Here is a 14,273-nt window from a genome sequence, read left to right on the forward strand (position 1 = left end):
GAGAAGGCTATGGGCGGCTGGGATGGGGCCTTGGCCCCAAAGGGTGTTTTACTGAATGTTTGCAAGGAGACCACTGCTGTATAGGGACAGGCACATGGAGGTTTGAGCTCCCTCCACCCTCCTCTCCCTTCTTCACCAGAGGATGGGAGGGTGGAACCCGGGGCGGAACCAGGGGCAGAGTGGCGGCAGTCAGCCAATGGCCTGACCACTCCCCCGCAAGCCCGCTACATTCCCTGTCCTTTCCTCCCAGTTTGTCCACTACATAGGCATTACTAAGTCCCTCTATGTTCAGCCTTCCCGGAAGATGAGAGAGAGGGGGCACAGTGGACAGTAGGTGGAGGGGGAGTGGGACGAGGGACCAGCACTGAGCCAAGGCGAGAGGCATGGCAGAGGCAGGGCGCAGTGAGGGAACCTGGGCCTGCAAGCAGCCCCACCGCAGGGCAGGTGTGAGAGCACCCGGATGGCTGACCCTTGCCGTCATTTCCTTTCCAGCCAGAGAACAATAGCTCAAAAACAAGTGCTGCCGTCCACTTTCCCGCCTCCTGGTCTACGGGCACGCTCGCTTCCCCAGCTGAGCGAATGGAAAGCCTGAGCCCAGCACGGCCCGGCACCCTTCCGCCCGCCCAGCGCGCAGGGCACCCCAGCCCCAGCCCGCGCCCGCTGAGATCCCGGCCCGACGGCCTAGCCGGCACGTTCTCCCTCGCATTCCAGGCCCTGCACTCGGCCAGCAGCCTGGAGAGTCGCCGAGGGATGAGGACGCTACAGCCCAGTGGGACGCCCTTTCTGCACTCGCGGCCCCGAGCGCGCAGCGCCCAGAAGCCAGGCCGAGCCTGACGCCCTGTCGTCTCCCCTTGCGCACAGGGATCTACGAGTGACCCGACCAGTCATCTCCCTGCTGCATGGAACGGCTGCAGAAGGTGCGCGGGGCTTTATACACCCAAGTCTGGGCAGTGAGGGCCTGGGTCTCGCGGTGGGTGGAGCCAGGCTTCCCGCCGAGGGTCAGGTCGAGGTCGATGGTGCCACCTGGTGGTTGCCCGCAGCGCCCCACCCCGGGGCCCCAGAGGCCTAGGGAGTCTTCTCTGCCCTGGTCCACCCTCCTCTGGCCAATCCTGCGCCTTTGGAGCGGCCTGCCCGCGGCCCTCGCCCGCACGCACATTCCCACGGCCGCCTTCTCACTCTCCCCAGCAACCACTTACCTCCCCCGGGAGCGTCAGCTCCTCCCGAGGCTCCAGTGTTCCCGGCTCTCCCTCCAGCATCGTGGTAAGTATTCCTCCCGCCGCTGGCACCCTCAGGCTGGGAGGAGGGAGGGGTGGGACACGCTGGCTCCTGGGCGGCTTCTCTTGCCCCCTCCCCCACCTCCGCGTGGTCCTACTACAGCTGGTGGGCGGAATGAACCCCCAAATCCAGAGGTTTCCTCACTCCCATTTTCCTGGTTTCACCTGTCTCGTTGTACCCAGAGTGCTAGGTTTTTTACGGCGACTTTCTAAACCCTTAAAATGAAATAGTGAAATTATTAACTTATAGGAGCTGCCATCTAAAAAGGCTGCCCATTTTCTTCCTAATAAATTGCAAATCTGGCTTGTAAGGCCAGGATCCCAGGTGAGCCTTTCGGCACGTCTGTTCCATTGGCACCATTTTCCTACAGGCCAAGATGGACAATCAGGTGCTGGGCTATAAGGACTTGGCCGCCATCCCCAAGGACAAGGCCATCCTGGACATCGAGCGGCCTGACCTCATGATCTACGAGCCCCACTTTACCTACTCTCTCCTGGAACACGTGGAGCTGCCCAGAAGCCGGGAGGTGAGGGGTGGGGGGTTCCTCTTGGACAAGACTTGGGGGAAGGGCTCCTCTGGCCACATGGAAGGTGCTTTCTTTTCTGGACGCCAAAACAAGAAAGGGAACCGTGTGCAGGAATCAACCAGTGAGGACCGAGTGTTCGTGGAGAGCCGGCAGATGGGCTGCAGGGGAGCTTCATGTAGTGAGCAGGGAGGCCATGTTTGAATGGCGGCAGCAGAGGGGTCACATAGAAGGAGAGTGGGAGTGGGCAGAAAGACAGCAGATTTGTGGAAAATGCCAGGAGCACTGAACTTGGAGGCCAGAAGTCCTAGCTGAGTGACCAGTGTGATGGTGTGGTCTCGGTTTCCTCGCCTGTAAAATAGAGGTGATACCTCTGCCCATCTACCTCACCAGGTAGTTAGTACACGAGATCATACACACACGCCAGGTATGTTATAAATGGTATTCAAGAAAGGAGCACTGTCATGGCTGAGCAGTAAGAGGGGGCCAGCCTGGGGGAGACTTAAATACCTGACTAGGAGCCTGGACCCCATCCCGGATGCTTGTGGGTTGGTCTCTGCCATTCATTGCTAGGCTCTGAGGACGGGGCCACGGGCATCTTCTGTTGGCCCTCAGAGCACAAGCACACTACTCCAGGATCTGTGGCTTCTTGGTACTTCCTAGGAAAGACTTCGGACTCTGCCCAGGAAAGTACTAGAAGGGAGAAGGACAGAGGGCTAGTGCTGGATAGTGGCAAGGACTGATAGAGAAGAAGTGGCCCAGACATTGGGCAGGCAAGATACAGAGTTGGGTGGGGGATGCAGTAGCCCCTCTGGGGGTCTAAGGATAAAGGTTTAATTATACCCTGTGGCTCTGACCATCTCCTCTCCTTTGCAGCGCTCACTGTCACCCAAATCCACATCCCCCCCACCATCCCCAGAGGTGAGTCTGCCCTATACCTGACACCGCCCAGCCCTGCTCTGACAGGCCCAACCCCCATCCCCCACATGCATCCAGACAGGGCTCTGCAGAGCCCAGGGGGTGATGGAATCAGTGGACCTCGACCTGTCACTGTCCAGCTCTGTCCATCTGTCTGTCTGACCCAGGACGTCATGTAATTCTTTCTCCTGGGTCAGGCTCCATCAGCAGGTCAAGTTCTTGGATGCCCTGCCTCTGCCCTGGGGTAGGGGGCTTGTGGCTGCTAGTGTGGGAGGATAGAGATGTGGAGTGAGGCGAAGCCGTGTCTCCATGGGTTGGAGGGGTCGGGTGGGGGACCTGGGAGCTGCCGTGAACCTCGCTTCTGCTCTGCAGGTGTGGGCGGACAGCCGGTCCCCTGGAACCATCTCTCAGGCGTCAGCCCCAAGAACCACTGGGACCCCCCGGACCAGCCTGCCCCATTTCCACCACCCTGGTAGGTCTTAGTGACATCCCGGCTGCATCCTTTCCCTAAGACTTTTTTTTTTCCTTCAGGAAACCAAGCCCCTTGCTCTCAGTGCCCCACTGTCTGGGGTATATACTCCCCACAGAACTAGCCAGACCTCCAGATAACATGATCCTGGGCACAGCTCCCAAAGATGGTGGATCCTGTCACGTCTTCTTTCCCACCCAACCAGAAAAGTGCAAAAAGTCCCAACCCCCTAAGGGACAGTTCTAAGAACTCTCGGTTCTGTCTTGGCTTTCGACAGGAGCCCATGAATGTCCTACCTTCTCCCGTTCCACTGGTCTCCATTCTCCTCACTGACCTGGCCCCCCCCACCATCGACACACCCTCCTTCTCACCCGCTCTTGCTCCCTCCCCACAGAGACCACCCGCCCAGATTCCAACATCTACAAGAAGCCACCCATCTACAAGCAGAGAGGTGAAGTTCCCCTAACTGACCCGAGTCCCCTTCCTGCTACGTGCTGGGAGGCCACGCCAAGGGCTGGGAGGGGACAGGAGAATAACTGTCCGTAACAGCACAGAACCGTGCCCTGTGCTCTTCCTCGTGCATTGTTTTCGCATCCACGATCTCGCAGGCGAGAAACGGGAGAAGTGAGGGAGTTGGGAGCTGGGGGCATGCGTGGGCTGACCGTGACCTCTGCCCGCAGAGTCCATGGGAGGCAGCCCTCAGAGCAAGCACCTCATCGAGGACCTCATCATCGAGTCATCCAAGTTCCCTGCGGCCCAGCCACCTGACCCCAACCAGCCAGCCAAGATCGAAACCGACTACTGGCCATGCCCGCCATCGCTGGCCGTTGTGGGTAGGCGAAACCGCGGGAGAGGGGAAAGGGAGGCCAGGACACCGCCTCATAGCCCTGGTTGATGCCCCATGAGCCCACCCTCACCCCGACCCCCACTTCCACCCTGTGGCCCAAAGGGAACACTGCAAGCTCCTTGCTCACTCCTCTCGCATTCCTATAGCTCTGGTGTCAGCAGCCCTATTTGTTAGTCATTCGTCTCTTTTCATTCATTTATTTGACCACTGGACAGACATTTGTCACACTTCCACTGTGTCCCAGGTTCTGTGATAGGTCTGGAAAAGAGAAAGAGAAACGAGACAAGGTCTTAGTCCCCAGTGAATTTAAGTTGTGTGAATGTGTGTTGCCTACCCAGCCTCACTGCAACACTAGAAAAGGTTATTTTATTTTATTTTATATTTTATTTTATTTTAGTCTAATTAAGTAAATACCATGAGTCAAATATTAGAATCCTTCTAGAGGTGATTTTAATGAGGGCAGAGACCCTGTCTGACTTTACTTCTGTGCGCCCCGCCCCTCACCCATAATCCCCCATTCCCCTTAGACCCTGGCAGTCAGCTATTACCAGTGTACACTGCTGTGTCTGGCACATAGTAAGAATGAATAAATGAGTGAATGAATAAATGAACGAACCATAGAGCCTGGGGTGTTGATGTTTGTTCATGTTCTTTTTCTCGTTTAAAGATAATCTGTAGTGTTTGCTTTAAGGCGCAGCCTAGTGCCGCACACACAGCCAGCATCTGATAAATACTTATTGAGCAAACGGTTGGTTGACACGCCTGCTTTTGCCCATGCTTCTCAGAGACAGAATGGAGGAAGCGGAAGGCATCGCGGAGAGGGGCAGAGGAGGAGGAGGAAGAGGAAGATGATGACTCTGGGGAGGAGATGAAGGCTCTCAGGGAGCGTCAAAGAGAGGAACTCAGTAAGGTAGCATCTCGCTACTCCCCAACCCGGCCTCCCCGTGTCTTCCTGGGGAAAAAGGTTCTGGTTCCATAGCTGTTCTGTTCTAAATGGGTCCATGTCTGAAGAGCATCCTGGGCAGAGCATGTAAGGAATTTCCCTTCTTTCCTAGGATTTCAGTGGCTGCTTTAGGGGGAACGCCAGTGAATATTAGGGTCAAAAGCACAGAAATGGTGGTCTCCCCAGTGCCAGGTTTCAGCAGGCTGAGCAATTCATGGGAAGAGGGGATGGGAGAGAGCAGCCTGCTGGTCTCCAGGGGAGGAGAGAGGGTGTTGGGAGTCATGCAAAGGCCACTGACGGCTACATAGGCTTGTTCTCTGGGCATCGTGACCTGGGATGAGGAGGCCACCGGAGTAGAGTTACACTGAGTGGCTCTGACTCCTTGCTCTCAAGAGTGGCCAAACCCAACGTGGCAGCACATCAGACCAGAATGACAGACTCCACAGGCTCCCGGGCACGGCCCAGCCACCCAGGAAGTCTGTCCCCATTCCTGCCTGCAGTATGCCCAGCTCCGAACATTTTGGAGATGAGAAATGAGCATCTCCATCTTGGACCCATCTCTCTTTCTCCTTTCCCAGGTTACTTCCAACTTGGGAAAGATGATCTTAAAAGAGGAGATGGAGAAGTCATTGCCTACCCGGAGGAAAGCCCGTTCCCTGCCCGACCGGACGCCCTTCCATACCTGTGAGTGCCACGCAGGGAGCTGGGGTCTGCCTGGCCAGACCCTGAGGCCGGAATCGAATAGTCAGGTGTCTGTCGTATGCCCGGCACTGTGCTACTGTGGGTATAAGAGACAGAAAATTGGGTTGCTGGCTCAAGGCGCTCATGCTGTCCTTAGGGCAAGAATACCAGTCCTGGAGCAAGACTAGATGATAGAGGACAGTGTCGGCCAAAGCAGAATTAGCTAATTTTGTTTAATTTAATAAAAATTTATTGAGTGTCTACCATGCGCTAGGCACTGGGGATTATAAAGAGTGAAAAAATATAGTCCTCTCCTTCGGTAGCTTCCAATCATTGGGAAAACTGACTCGGAAACTGGGGTTTTGGTCCTGCAGGTATTCTGGCGAGATGAGAGGTGCGTAGTGAGTGCTTTGAGAGTCTGGTGACAGGGCCTGGGGTCGGAGGGTTGGGAGGTTGCTAAACCAAGCCAGTGGAGGAGAAGACATGGCAGACACTGAGGACGGTGGAAACAAAGGCGAGGGACAGGAAACATCCTGGCCAGCGTAGACGGCCTCCAGGAGCCTGGAATCATCCCAAGTGCGCCATGTGGGGGCAGGAATGAGGGCAAAGAGGTGGGGTGGCCAGTGCTTTGGACACCATGCCTCAAACCACTGACTCGAGCCCGGATGCCCTTAGAGCATGGCGGGTGGAGAGGAGCGGGGAGATCTGAGAACCCCAAACTGGAAGCTGTGAGGCCTGTAAAAGCCCAGCCTCAGAAGCTACACAGCCCGCTTCCACTGTGTCGCACTGGTCAGAGCAGCTCCCTGACAGCACAGACGCGGGAAGGGGAGACAGTCACTTCCTGATGACAGGAACTGCAGGAAGGCACGCGGGCTGGGGGATAGTGATCGAGGCCATCTTAGGAGACAATCTGCCACACTTCCCAGTAGTCTAGGTAAAGGCTAAAATATACACAGGTCCACAGAAGAAGGAATGGGTTTGAGAAATGTATAGGAGATTGAATCGACTAGACTCAATGGCTGATTAGAGGTGGGAGGTGAAGGGGAGACCAGGCTGGGTTTTGTCTTGGGTGCCGGATGATGACAAACCTGGAACTGAGATCTTGAAAGAGGTAGGTTTGGGGCGGGGGCGGTGCAGGGAGATGAAGAGACTGGTTTGGGGATGTGTTGGATTTGAAGTGCATGTAGGTGGGAGCCGAGTCTGACCAAGTCGCAAGCTTGAGGAGTGACTCAGGCCTCAGGCAGAGTTTTCGGGTTATAGGTAGTAATAAGACCGTGAGAATAATGTGATTGTGCAGAGAGAGGAGAGAGGGGCAGGACGGGTGCCCACACTGTACCCTGGAGAGCACGCACGTTCAGATCCGGATGAAGGTTGTTAGGAGGAGGTCGGGAAGGAACCCAGCCTGAGGATGTGGGTAGCCTCAAAAGGCCTCACTCTCAGTCTGAGGGCTGGGGACTTGATCTGGGAGCAGGCCATGGTGGAAGTGGAGGATGTCTGCTGAGCCAAAGGTGGGCAAAGCTTGCCGAGATTCGGGAAGCTTTAGAACAGCGGTCCTCAATGTTTTTGGCACCAGGGACCGGTGCTCCTATGAGCATCTAATGCCTCATGATCTGAGGTGGAGCTGAGGCAGTGATGCTAGCGCTGGGGAGCGGCTGCAAATACAGATGAAGCTTCACGCGCTCACCCACCACTCACCTCCTGCTGTGCAGCCCGGTTCCTAACAGGCTGAGAACCGGTACCATTCCTGGCTTGGGGATTGGGGACCCCTGGTTTAGAATAGCTACTGCATGGAATGGGAGCTGCTACAAGGCCTTCCATCTGGATAGTCTACAGGTTTCACCTCCATAGCTTGCAGGCGAGAGGGCAGCTGTAGGCTGATCCGGGCAGAGTTTGTGAGGCAAGTGCCGTGGGATGAGGGGCCAAGTGAGCTGCTGAGTGCTGGTGAAAGCAGTTGTGTACCCAAACACAGGCTGAGGGACAAGGGGAATTTGGGATCGGGACGCTGGACGTCCCCGGGAGATTGACGAGCAGATGTACTGGGAACAAGGCTGAGGGGAAACTGCAAACAAAGAAGGGTGCTGTGGCCACAAGGTGGGACACATGGGCTTCAGATGTCAGGGTGAAGCAGTTATGGATGACAAGGCCATTGAAGGGGTTGCCTGCTGTGGAGTGGAGGTGAAGGCCCCTGGGGCGGGGGATTCAAGGAAGCAGAAGGCGTGCATGCGGCTAGGACATCCACAGAGTCACTGGGGAGGGTATTTCAGGATGAGTGGAGTTATAAGAGGCCTTTTTAGACAATGTGGAATAAATAGTTAAGGCCTAAAGAATGAGGCAGATAGAGAGATGCCCCAAAGGTTGAATTCAGTCTGTGTTCCACCGGAATTTGCTACTCAGTCAAAATGAGCTCTTTAGCTTCCATTTTGGCGCCCCAGAATGTATATGTGATTGTAGGATTGCCTGCGTTACTCTCATGGCTAATCGACCTTAACGACTTCAGAATTATGAACAGGCATGTCGTTCTAACTTAATGGTAACATGTTTATTTATGTTTCAAACATAAACATTCTACAAGTAATTTGGAATGAAAACCATTTTATGTGTCTTGTAGGTTGAAATTCTTCCAGTCGAAGTAGAAATGTATGCCTACCGCAAAAGTAAAATGCTTCGATAATGAATGACGATTGCGAAAGCAGATAATTTTCAACACAAAAATAAATATTAAGTACCTTAAAAATTAAGAAGTAGTAAGGGGGGAAGGGAAACAAGGTCTGAAAACACATTTTGTTCTCATCAAACTTCTGAATAACAAATTTTATAAGAATGTTTTAATAAGACAGTTCCTTATAGTTTTGCATCTGTCAAGGCTAAACCTTTAAATGAGAATGCTGGTCAAAATGATTGCTACAGAATGCCAACACTTTTTAGTAATTGGAGATGAAGGAGCTGAGATCTGCCCAGACTATGAAGCTAAAGTACAAAGTTTTTCTAGGCAAACCTATTGCTGAAAACCAATTTTCTTGAATTATAATGTGCGATATTATGAAATATGCAAGTTGAAAGTGACATCTGGTCATGCTGGTGCAATCTAGCAGCTGACGGTGCTGAGAAAATGATTGTTTCTGTGTTATACCGTCAAATGTTTGAAACTTGATTACTAACATTGCTAATAATAAAATTGTAGTAATTCGATTATTTTGATGAAACGATAGGTGTATTTTGTATCCCAGAGGTTCATTTTATGAGGGTGAGCTTCATCATCTATCACTGGCTGACCGTGGACATTGACACTCGGGCACTTGGCCCAAATGTAAACTTGGTGCACTTGATGTTAGAGAGAGGGCAGGCATTAGAGGTGGTTCAGAGCTGCCAGCATGATGTCACTTGCCGAAGGTGATGGGCAGGAGCCGGTAGCCAACAGAGGCCCACCGGGTTCCCCCTAGTCTACCCTTCACTGCCCTGCTCCTGGTGGCGGAATGACTGTCAGCCCAGAGGACTGAACGCGTCTCTTGCTCTCTTCCAGCCTTGCACACAGGAACATCTAAGTCATCTTCTCTCCCCGCCTACGGCAGGACCACCCTGAGCCGGGTAAGGTCTCAGACCAGAGGTTGCAGACTACACGGGAAGCGTGTGCATGTGGGGTCCTCTGAGGGACCGAGCTACTTGGCATCCTGGGGGAGCAGCGAGACCCCTAAAGTGAAGGGGACCAATGAGGAACATGCCAGCTTCCTTCTAATCCCTTTGTGTCCTTTTTAGCTACAGTCTACAGACTTCAGCCCTTCTGGGAGTGAGACCGGAAGCCCAGGTGAGAGGCAGGGCCGACCTGGTGCCAGGGGAGCCGGGAAAGGGGCTTAAGCAGGCCCCCAGGGCAGCCCCATCTGTGATGTGGGTGGAGCTGTGTGGCTGGAGGTGGGGAGGCTGAGCCCGCAGGTTTGGAGGCCTGCCTGAACGAGTCTTCTCTCCCACAGGCCTGCAGGTGAGTGCCTTCTGGAGGGGAGCATGTGGAGCACCAGCAGCCGTGGACGGGTGACTGCAGTGTTGGGGAGGGGGATGTGGGGCCACAGGGTTGCCTGGTGAGGACATGAGAAGCCCAGAGTAAGGCTGGGAGGCCTCTCTGCCCCGCTCCGGCTCACTGCAGCTTTGGTCTCCTCAGAACGGAGAGGGCCAGAGGGGGAGGATGGACCGGGGGAACTCCCTGCCCTGTGTGCTGGAGCAGAAGGTGAGGGGCAGGGGCAGAGCCGGGGGGCGGTGGGCAGGGGATAGAAGCGTCTACAGTGGGGTGGGCCAGCTCCGGGAGAAGCCAGGGAAGTGAATGCGCTAAGGGGTCTTCCTGGATTTGCTGATGGGGGTGCAGCAGGAGAGCTGGGGGAGATGAATGGCAAAGTGGCATGAACCCAGTGGTCCCTGCAGGCTGAAAAGGGGCCTGGGGAGTTGAAGGGGTTACGCTGACAGAAAAGGCTATGAGCATAAGACTGGTCCTCTCCCCTGCCCCCCAGATATATCCCTACGAAATGCTGGTGGTAACCAATAAGGGGCGAACCAAGTTGCCTCCGGGTGTGGATCGCATGCGACTAGAGGTATATGCTGGGAAAATGCGCTGGTGGGTGAAGGGGGTCCTGGTGGGCAGCACCCCCCCCCCACCGCCTGGTGGGGGAGACCCGAGGTCTTAGTGGCACTCGTCACTCTGCCCAGCCCCACCCTCCTATCCTATCCATGTGTCACCCTACAGAGGCACCTGTCTGCAGAGGACTTCTCCAGGGTATTCGCCATGTCTCCCGAAGAGTTTAGCAAGCTGGCTCTGTGGAAGCGGAACGAACTCAAGAAGAAGGCCTCTCTCTTCTGACCGTCCCCACGCTCTGTGACTGCCCCTCATCCCTGCTGCTTCAGGGCCCTGGAGCTGGGTCACTAGACCCCAAAGCATCATCTCTTGGGGAAGCAGGGAGATGGGCACAGGTGGTGTTGGCTCCATTCCTAGTCCAGGGGAGCACAGGCCTCTCAGTGCTGGGTTGTGGGACATGGACGTTTCTCCCATAATGAGCCGGGGGCCTCCCCTCATCCCTGGTCCTCACTGCACAGGGCAAATCCAGGCTGGACTCCAGCACACACAGAGTTAGTGTCTGCGCCCAATCCCTACCCCTCTCCCCCTATGAAAAGAGGTCCCCAGAAGAGTGAGAGTGAGGTGATGTGCACATGGCACTAGGAGGCCACGCCTCCGTGTCTTGACCAGTGGGTGGTGGAACCCTCGGGCCTGGCAGGAGGAGGTAAGGGCGGGAATCAGCAGGCAGGCAGGGAGAGCTCCAGGCCCCTGTGTCTGCCCAGCATTCCTCCCCTCACCAGAGCTTCCCCCACACCTGGGCCTCCTGCCTCTGACTCCAGGGGGAGGCGCCCTGCCCTCCAGCTCACCCAGTTCTCTCCTCGCAAATCCTACGCTTCGAAGCCTCATGCTCAGCCCTGTGGCTTCCCCAGAAGCCTTGGCTTAGAGTGGAGATGTTGCCTATGTAGAACCCCAGCCCCCCATCAACCTCTGGGCAAAGCCAGCTAGAATCCTACCTTCTGGCACCCAGGTCCTAGGCAGAACCAGGCCTTGGGGCTCCCTCGGATGGGATCAAGAGGCCAGGCTGAGTGTCCTGGCTACCAGGTCTCACCCACACCCATGCATCCCCCACCATGCTCTCTAAAGAATGTAATTTATTGGGGCACCCCCAGCTGCTTGCCTCACCTAATTCTCTGCCCTACCTTAATCACACACCCAGCTTTTCTTCTCTACAAATACATATGTGTATATAATTATATATATATTTTTGCCCAGGTCTGGGTTTTCTTCCTGCCCAGACCTTGGCTTCCCTTTCCACTGTGTGTGTGATGCTGGGGGAGGGGAACTCTGCTTGGAATTAAAAGGTTGCATTGGGTCCCCAAATCGATTTGTTATTTATGAGCCACCAGGTCCGGGTGAGAGGGACAGATGATGTCAGGCTGAGGGAAGTCATGGGAGTGAGGGTTCAAATGGCAGGGCACATGGGGTCGGAGGCAGAGAGACGGGTTCAAATGGGGGGGCACATGGGGTTGGAGGCAGAGAGATGGCACAAACACCACCCTTCTCTAACCTGGGCCATAAAAGCGGGGTTGGTCCAGCAGAGTCCTGTTGGCCGCCTCTCCTTCAGGGGCTGTGTGATGGTGGACAGCGGAGGGACAGAAACACGCCGTGGAGCCTGACATGTGAGCCAGTAAGGAGGGAAGGCTGCTCTGTCCTCGGTCAAGGCCCTAAACGTTCCCCTTGGCAGGCAAGCTCAACAGCTGACATGACTGCCCCCTCCAGCACCAAGATGCTCACAGTTCACTGGGGAAGCCAAACACAGAAGAGGTCAACAGGGTATGCATAGGCAGTGAGCTGACTGTCGAGGATCAGGCAGAGAAAAGTAAGGAATGGAGAAATGATGAACTCTATCTAGCAGGAGCCAGGGTCAAGTGGAGGCCGAGGGAGGAGTAATGTGGTCTTGGTTGATTTGGCAAGGACTTCCAGGGGGAAGGCACATGGACCTGGGGGTTGAAGAGGTGGAGAGGGGAAGATTTGACTGGAAGATCAGAGGGAGGACTTTGGTGTGGGTGCTCGTGGGCAGAGGGACTGGCCTCAAGGGCCTGGAACAGAGCCTAGGTGTGGAGTGCCCGAAGAGGGGTACGGTCAGGTGGCTAAGTAAGGTCAAGGACCAGTAAGTTGGAGGAGACTTAGGTCCAGTGTGAACCTAAGACTGGAGCTGGGACCGAATCCAGCCTCCCACCCCAGGACAAGTTTCTAGCCCCTTGGGCTAAAACAAAAGCAAACAGATGAGAACCACTCAAATGTGAACGATGACTCTAAATGGTCGGGGTTCTGTATATCCACAATATTGTTTACTCCCCTCACCAAACCTGTGAGGGCAACAGCACAAATCATTTTAATCCTTTCAGTGAAGGAGAAAATTGTGGAATAGAGACATTGCATCTGAAGCCTGAAGTGACATACAACTAATGAGTGGAGAATGGAGACAAACAATTGAGTTCCTTGACTGCTAACCTAGGTCTGTCTCAAAATAAAGTTGCCTCTCAAGGGGCCTCGGGGAGGGCAGACTGGGAGGCTAATGAAAGGAACGGTCTCCACACACGCGCTCAGTGTGAGGCGTCGGTGAATGTGTGCAGGGCTTACTTGTTCCGACGAGGTAAATAGTGGTGACAAAGCCGGCACCCCTGTGTACGCTGAGGCGGTATTTGATCACAGTGCACTGGGAAATGCTTATGGTGGGGCTGACTGGACACTATGTCCTAAAGAATTTTAAGTTCCTGACATTCAGAGCAACTCAAAAGTGGAGCTCTGTCCCTCAAACAAAAACTTGGGGAGAGTGTCTCAGCACCTCCTCCGCAAAATACACACACACACAAGCAGACCCCCCAGGTTCCTCCTTGACAAACAAAAGACTGGTGGTTTCTTCCCTTTGTTCATACACATTTTGGCCTAAAAGACTCCTCTCATTTCCCATAAGACTCCTCACCAGGGACCCTATCATTTTTTTTCCCTAAGCAGCCATAGAACTGAGCTCCAAATGCTAGCTCAGCCTGGCTCAGGGAACCCTAACCCTAACCCTAACCCTGACCCTGACCCTGACCCTGACCCTGACCCTGACCGCCCCCATGCCTCAATCTGGATGGCAGGCTGTACTCCACTGCACACAGCCAGCTCTGGGCAGGTCATTGTCTCGTGGGCCGCAGCCCCTCTGGGGAATGGGACCCAAAAGCAGGGTTCATGCAGTGGAGCCCCAAGACCCCACAACTCTCGGTCCTACAGTTCTGTGACAGGGGCTACCCCTGTACCTAATGGGACAGTGAATGCCTTACCCTCTCATCACAGGATGTCAGAGGTCAGCAGAAATGCATTGAACAAGCATCGGCCCCCATCTTCAGGAAGAACCTCTGTCCATTACTGAGGGGGTGGAGGTGTCAGAAGGGTAAAGTGGGCTGTTAGAAGGCAGGTCTCTAAGGTCTTTGGACAGTCCAAGAAACCCTGCTCTTGCTGTGTAATTCTTAGGTGTAATTTTCCCAGGTGTGATGTCCCCACAGGAAACCCACATTCTGTTTCTTCCCTTGGTGAGACTAGAAGAGCAAAAGAAGCCACTTACTTCCTGCAGAACCTGTGGACTAGCGCTGTACCTACTTAAAGTAGCAAGCAACAAATGAAATTAATTTTAGTAATATACTGTTTAACCCAACATACCTAATATATTACCACTTCGACATGTAATCCACATAAAACCGCATTAGCGAGCTATTTTACATTCTTTCTTGTACTAAGTGGTCAGAACCCGGGGTGTATGCACCTTACATTCACCTCACCTCGTTAGGACTCGCAGAGGTCCGTGCTCCACAGCCACACGTGGCCTGTAGCTACGGTGCGGGACAGGGGGTGGCGGCGGGGGCGTCTACAGGCTTGCAGGACCTGCAAAGCGTCTCATTCCTCACGGAAACGACCTCCCGAGCCCACTCGCCCTTCTCGAAGGGTCGTTCTCCCGCTGCCCCCTGCTCCCCGAGGCGCCTCGCGGGACCTGTCCCGCAGCCGCGGCGCCCCCAGCTCCGGCGCCCTTTCGCTCTCCCG

General features: G+C 54.7%; 2 protein-coding genes and 1 long non-coding RNA gene across 13 annotated transcripts in view; 2 read left to right on the forward strand and 1 right to left on the reverse strand.

Annotated features, from left to right (window-relative positions):
• DMTN (dematin actin binding protein) overlaps nucleotides 1-11,570 on the forward strand; it is a 22,526-nt gene extending 10,956 nt beyond the window's left edge. For 4 of the 10 annotated variants that reach the window (XM_015587052.2, XM_015587046.2, XM_006904365.3 and 1 more), the window contains 15 exons: nucleotides 712-917; nucleotides 1,186-1,260; nucleotides 1,646-1,801; nucleotides 2,675-2,719; nucleotides 3,089-3,188; nucleotides 3,580-3,636; nucleotides 3,866-4,018; nucleotides 4,818-4,942; nucleotides 5,554-5,659; nucleotides 9,177-9,241; nucleotides 9,410-9,458; nucleotides 9,622-9,629; nucleotides 9,807-9,872; nucleotides 10,150-10,230; nucleotides 10,383-11,570. In XM_015587052.2, coding sequence (XP_015442538.1) covers nucleotides 900-917; nucleotides 1,186-1,260; nucleotides 1,646-1,801; nucleotides 2,675-2,719; nucleotides 3,089-3,188; nucleotides 3,580-3,636; nucleotides 3,866-4,018; nucleotides 4,818-4,942; nucleotides 5,554-5,659; nucleotides 9,177-9,241; nucleotides 9,410-9,458; nucleotides 9,622-9,629; nucleotides 9,807-9,872; nucleotides 10,150-10,230; nucleotides 10,383-10,496 — 1,218 coding nt within the window. In that variant the 5' untranslated portion in view covers nucleotides 712-899 and the 3' untranslated portion in view covers nucleotides 10,497-11,570. Of the gene's footprint in view, nucleotides 1-240; nucleotides 331-711; nucleotides 918-1,185; nucleotides 1,261-1,645; nucleotides 1,802-2,674; nucleotides 2,720-3,088; nucleotides 3,189-3,579; nucleotides 3,637-3,865; nucleotides 4,019-4,817; nucleotides 4,943-5,553; nucleotides 5,660-9,176; nucleotides 9,242-9,409; nucleotides 9,459-9,621; nucleotides 9,630-9,806; nucleotides 9,873-10,149; nucleotides 10,231-10,382 lie in introns of those variants that run through there. The other 6 variants (XM_015587055.2, XM_015587066.2, XM_015587079.2 and 3 more) reach the window with 6 other exon arrangements.
• Nucleotides 4,214-14,267, reverse strand: LOC107195464. 2 transcript variants are annotated; one of them, XR_001516617.2, is made up of 3 exons: nucleotides 14,015-14,267; nucleotides 5,658-5,753; nucleotides 4,214-4,290 (listed from the first exon to the last, which is right to left on the reverse strand). It is a non-coding gene; the product is annotated as an uncharacterized LOC107195464 (long non-coding RNA). The 2 variants fall into 2 exon arrangements; XR_003045217.1 differs by lacking the exon at nucleotides 14,015-14,267 and adding an exon at nucleotides 13,520-13,973.
• Nucleotides 14,015-14,273, forward strand: part of FAM160B2 (family with sequence similarity 160 member B2) — a 14,850-nt gene continuing 14,591 nt past the window's right edge. Inside the window, exon 1 of the mRNA XM_025044197.1 lies at nucleotides 14,015-14,033. The gene's annotated coding sequence lies outside the window, so the exon portion shown is untranslated. The remainder of the gene's footprint in view (nucleotides 14,034-14,273) is intronic.

This window comes from Pteropus alecto, unplaced genomic scaffold (genome assembly GCF_000325575.1).
Source record: "Pteropus alecto unplaced genomic scaffold, ASM32557v1 scaffold160, whole genome shotgun sequence".
Classification (NCBI taxonomy): Eukaryota; Metazoa; Chordata; class Mammalia; order Chiroptera; family Pteropodidae; genus Pteropus; species Pteropus alecto.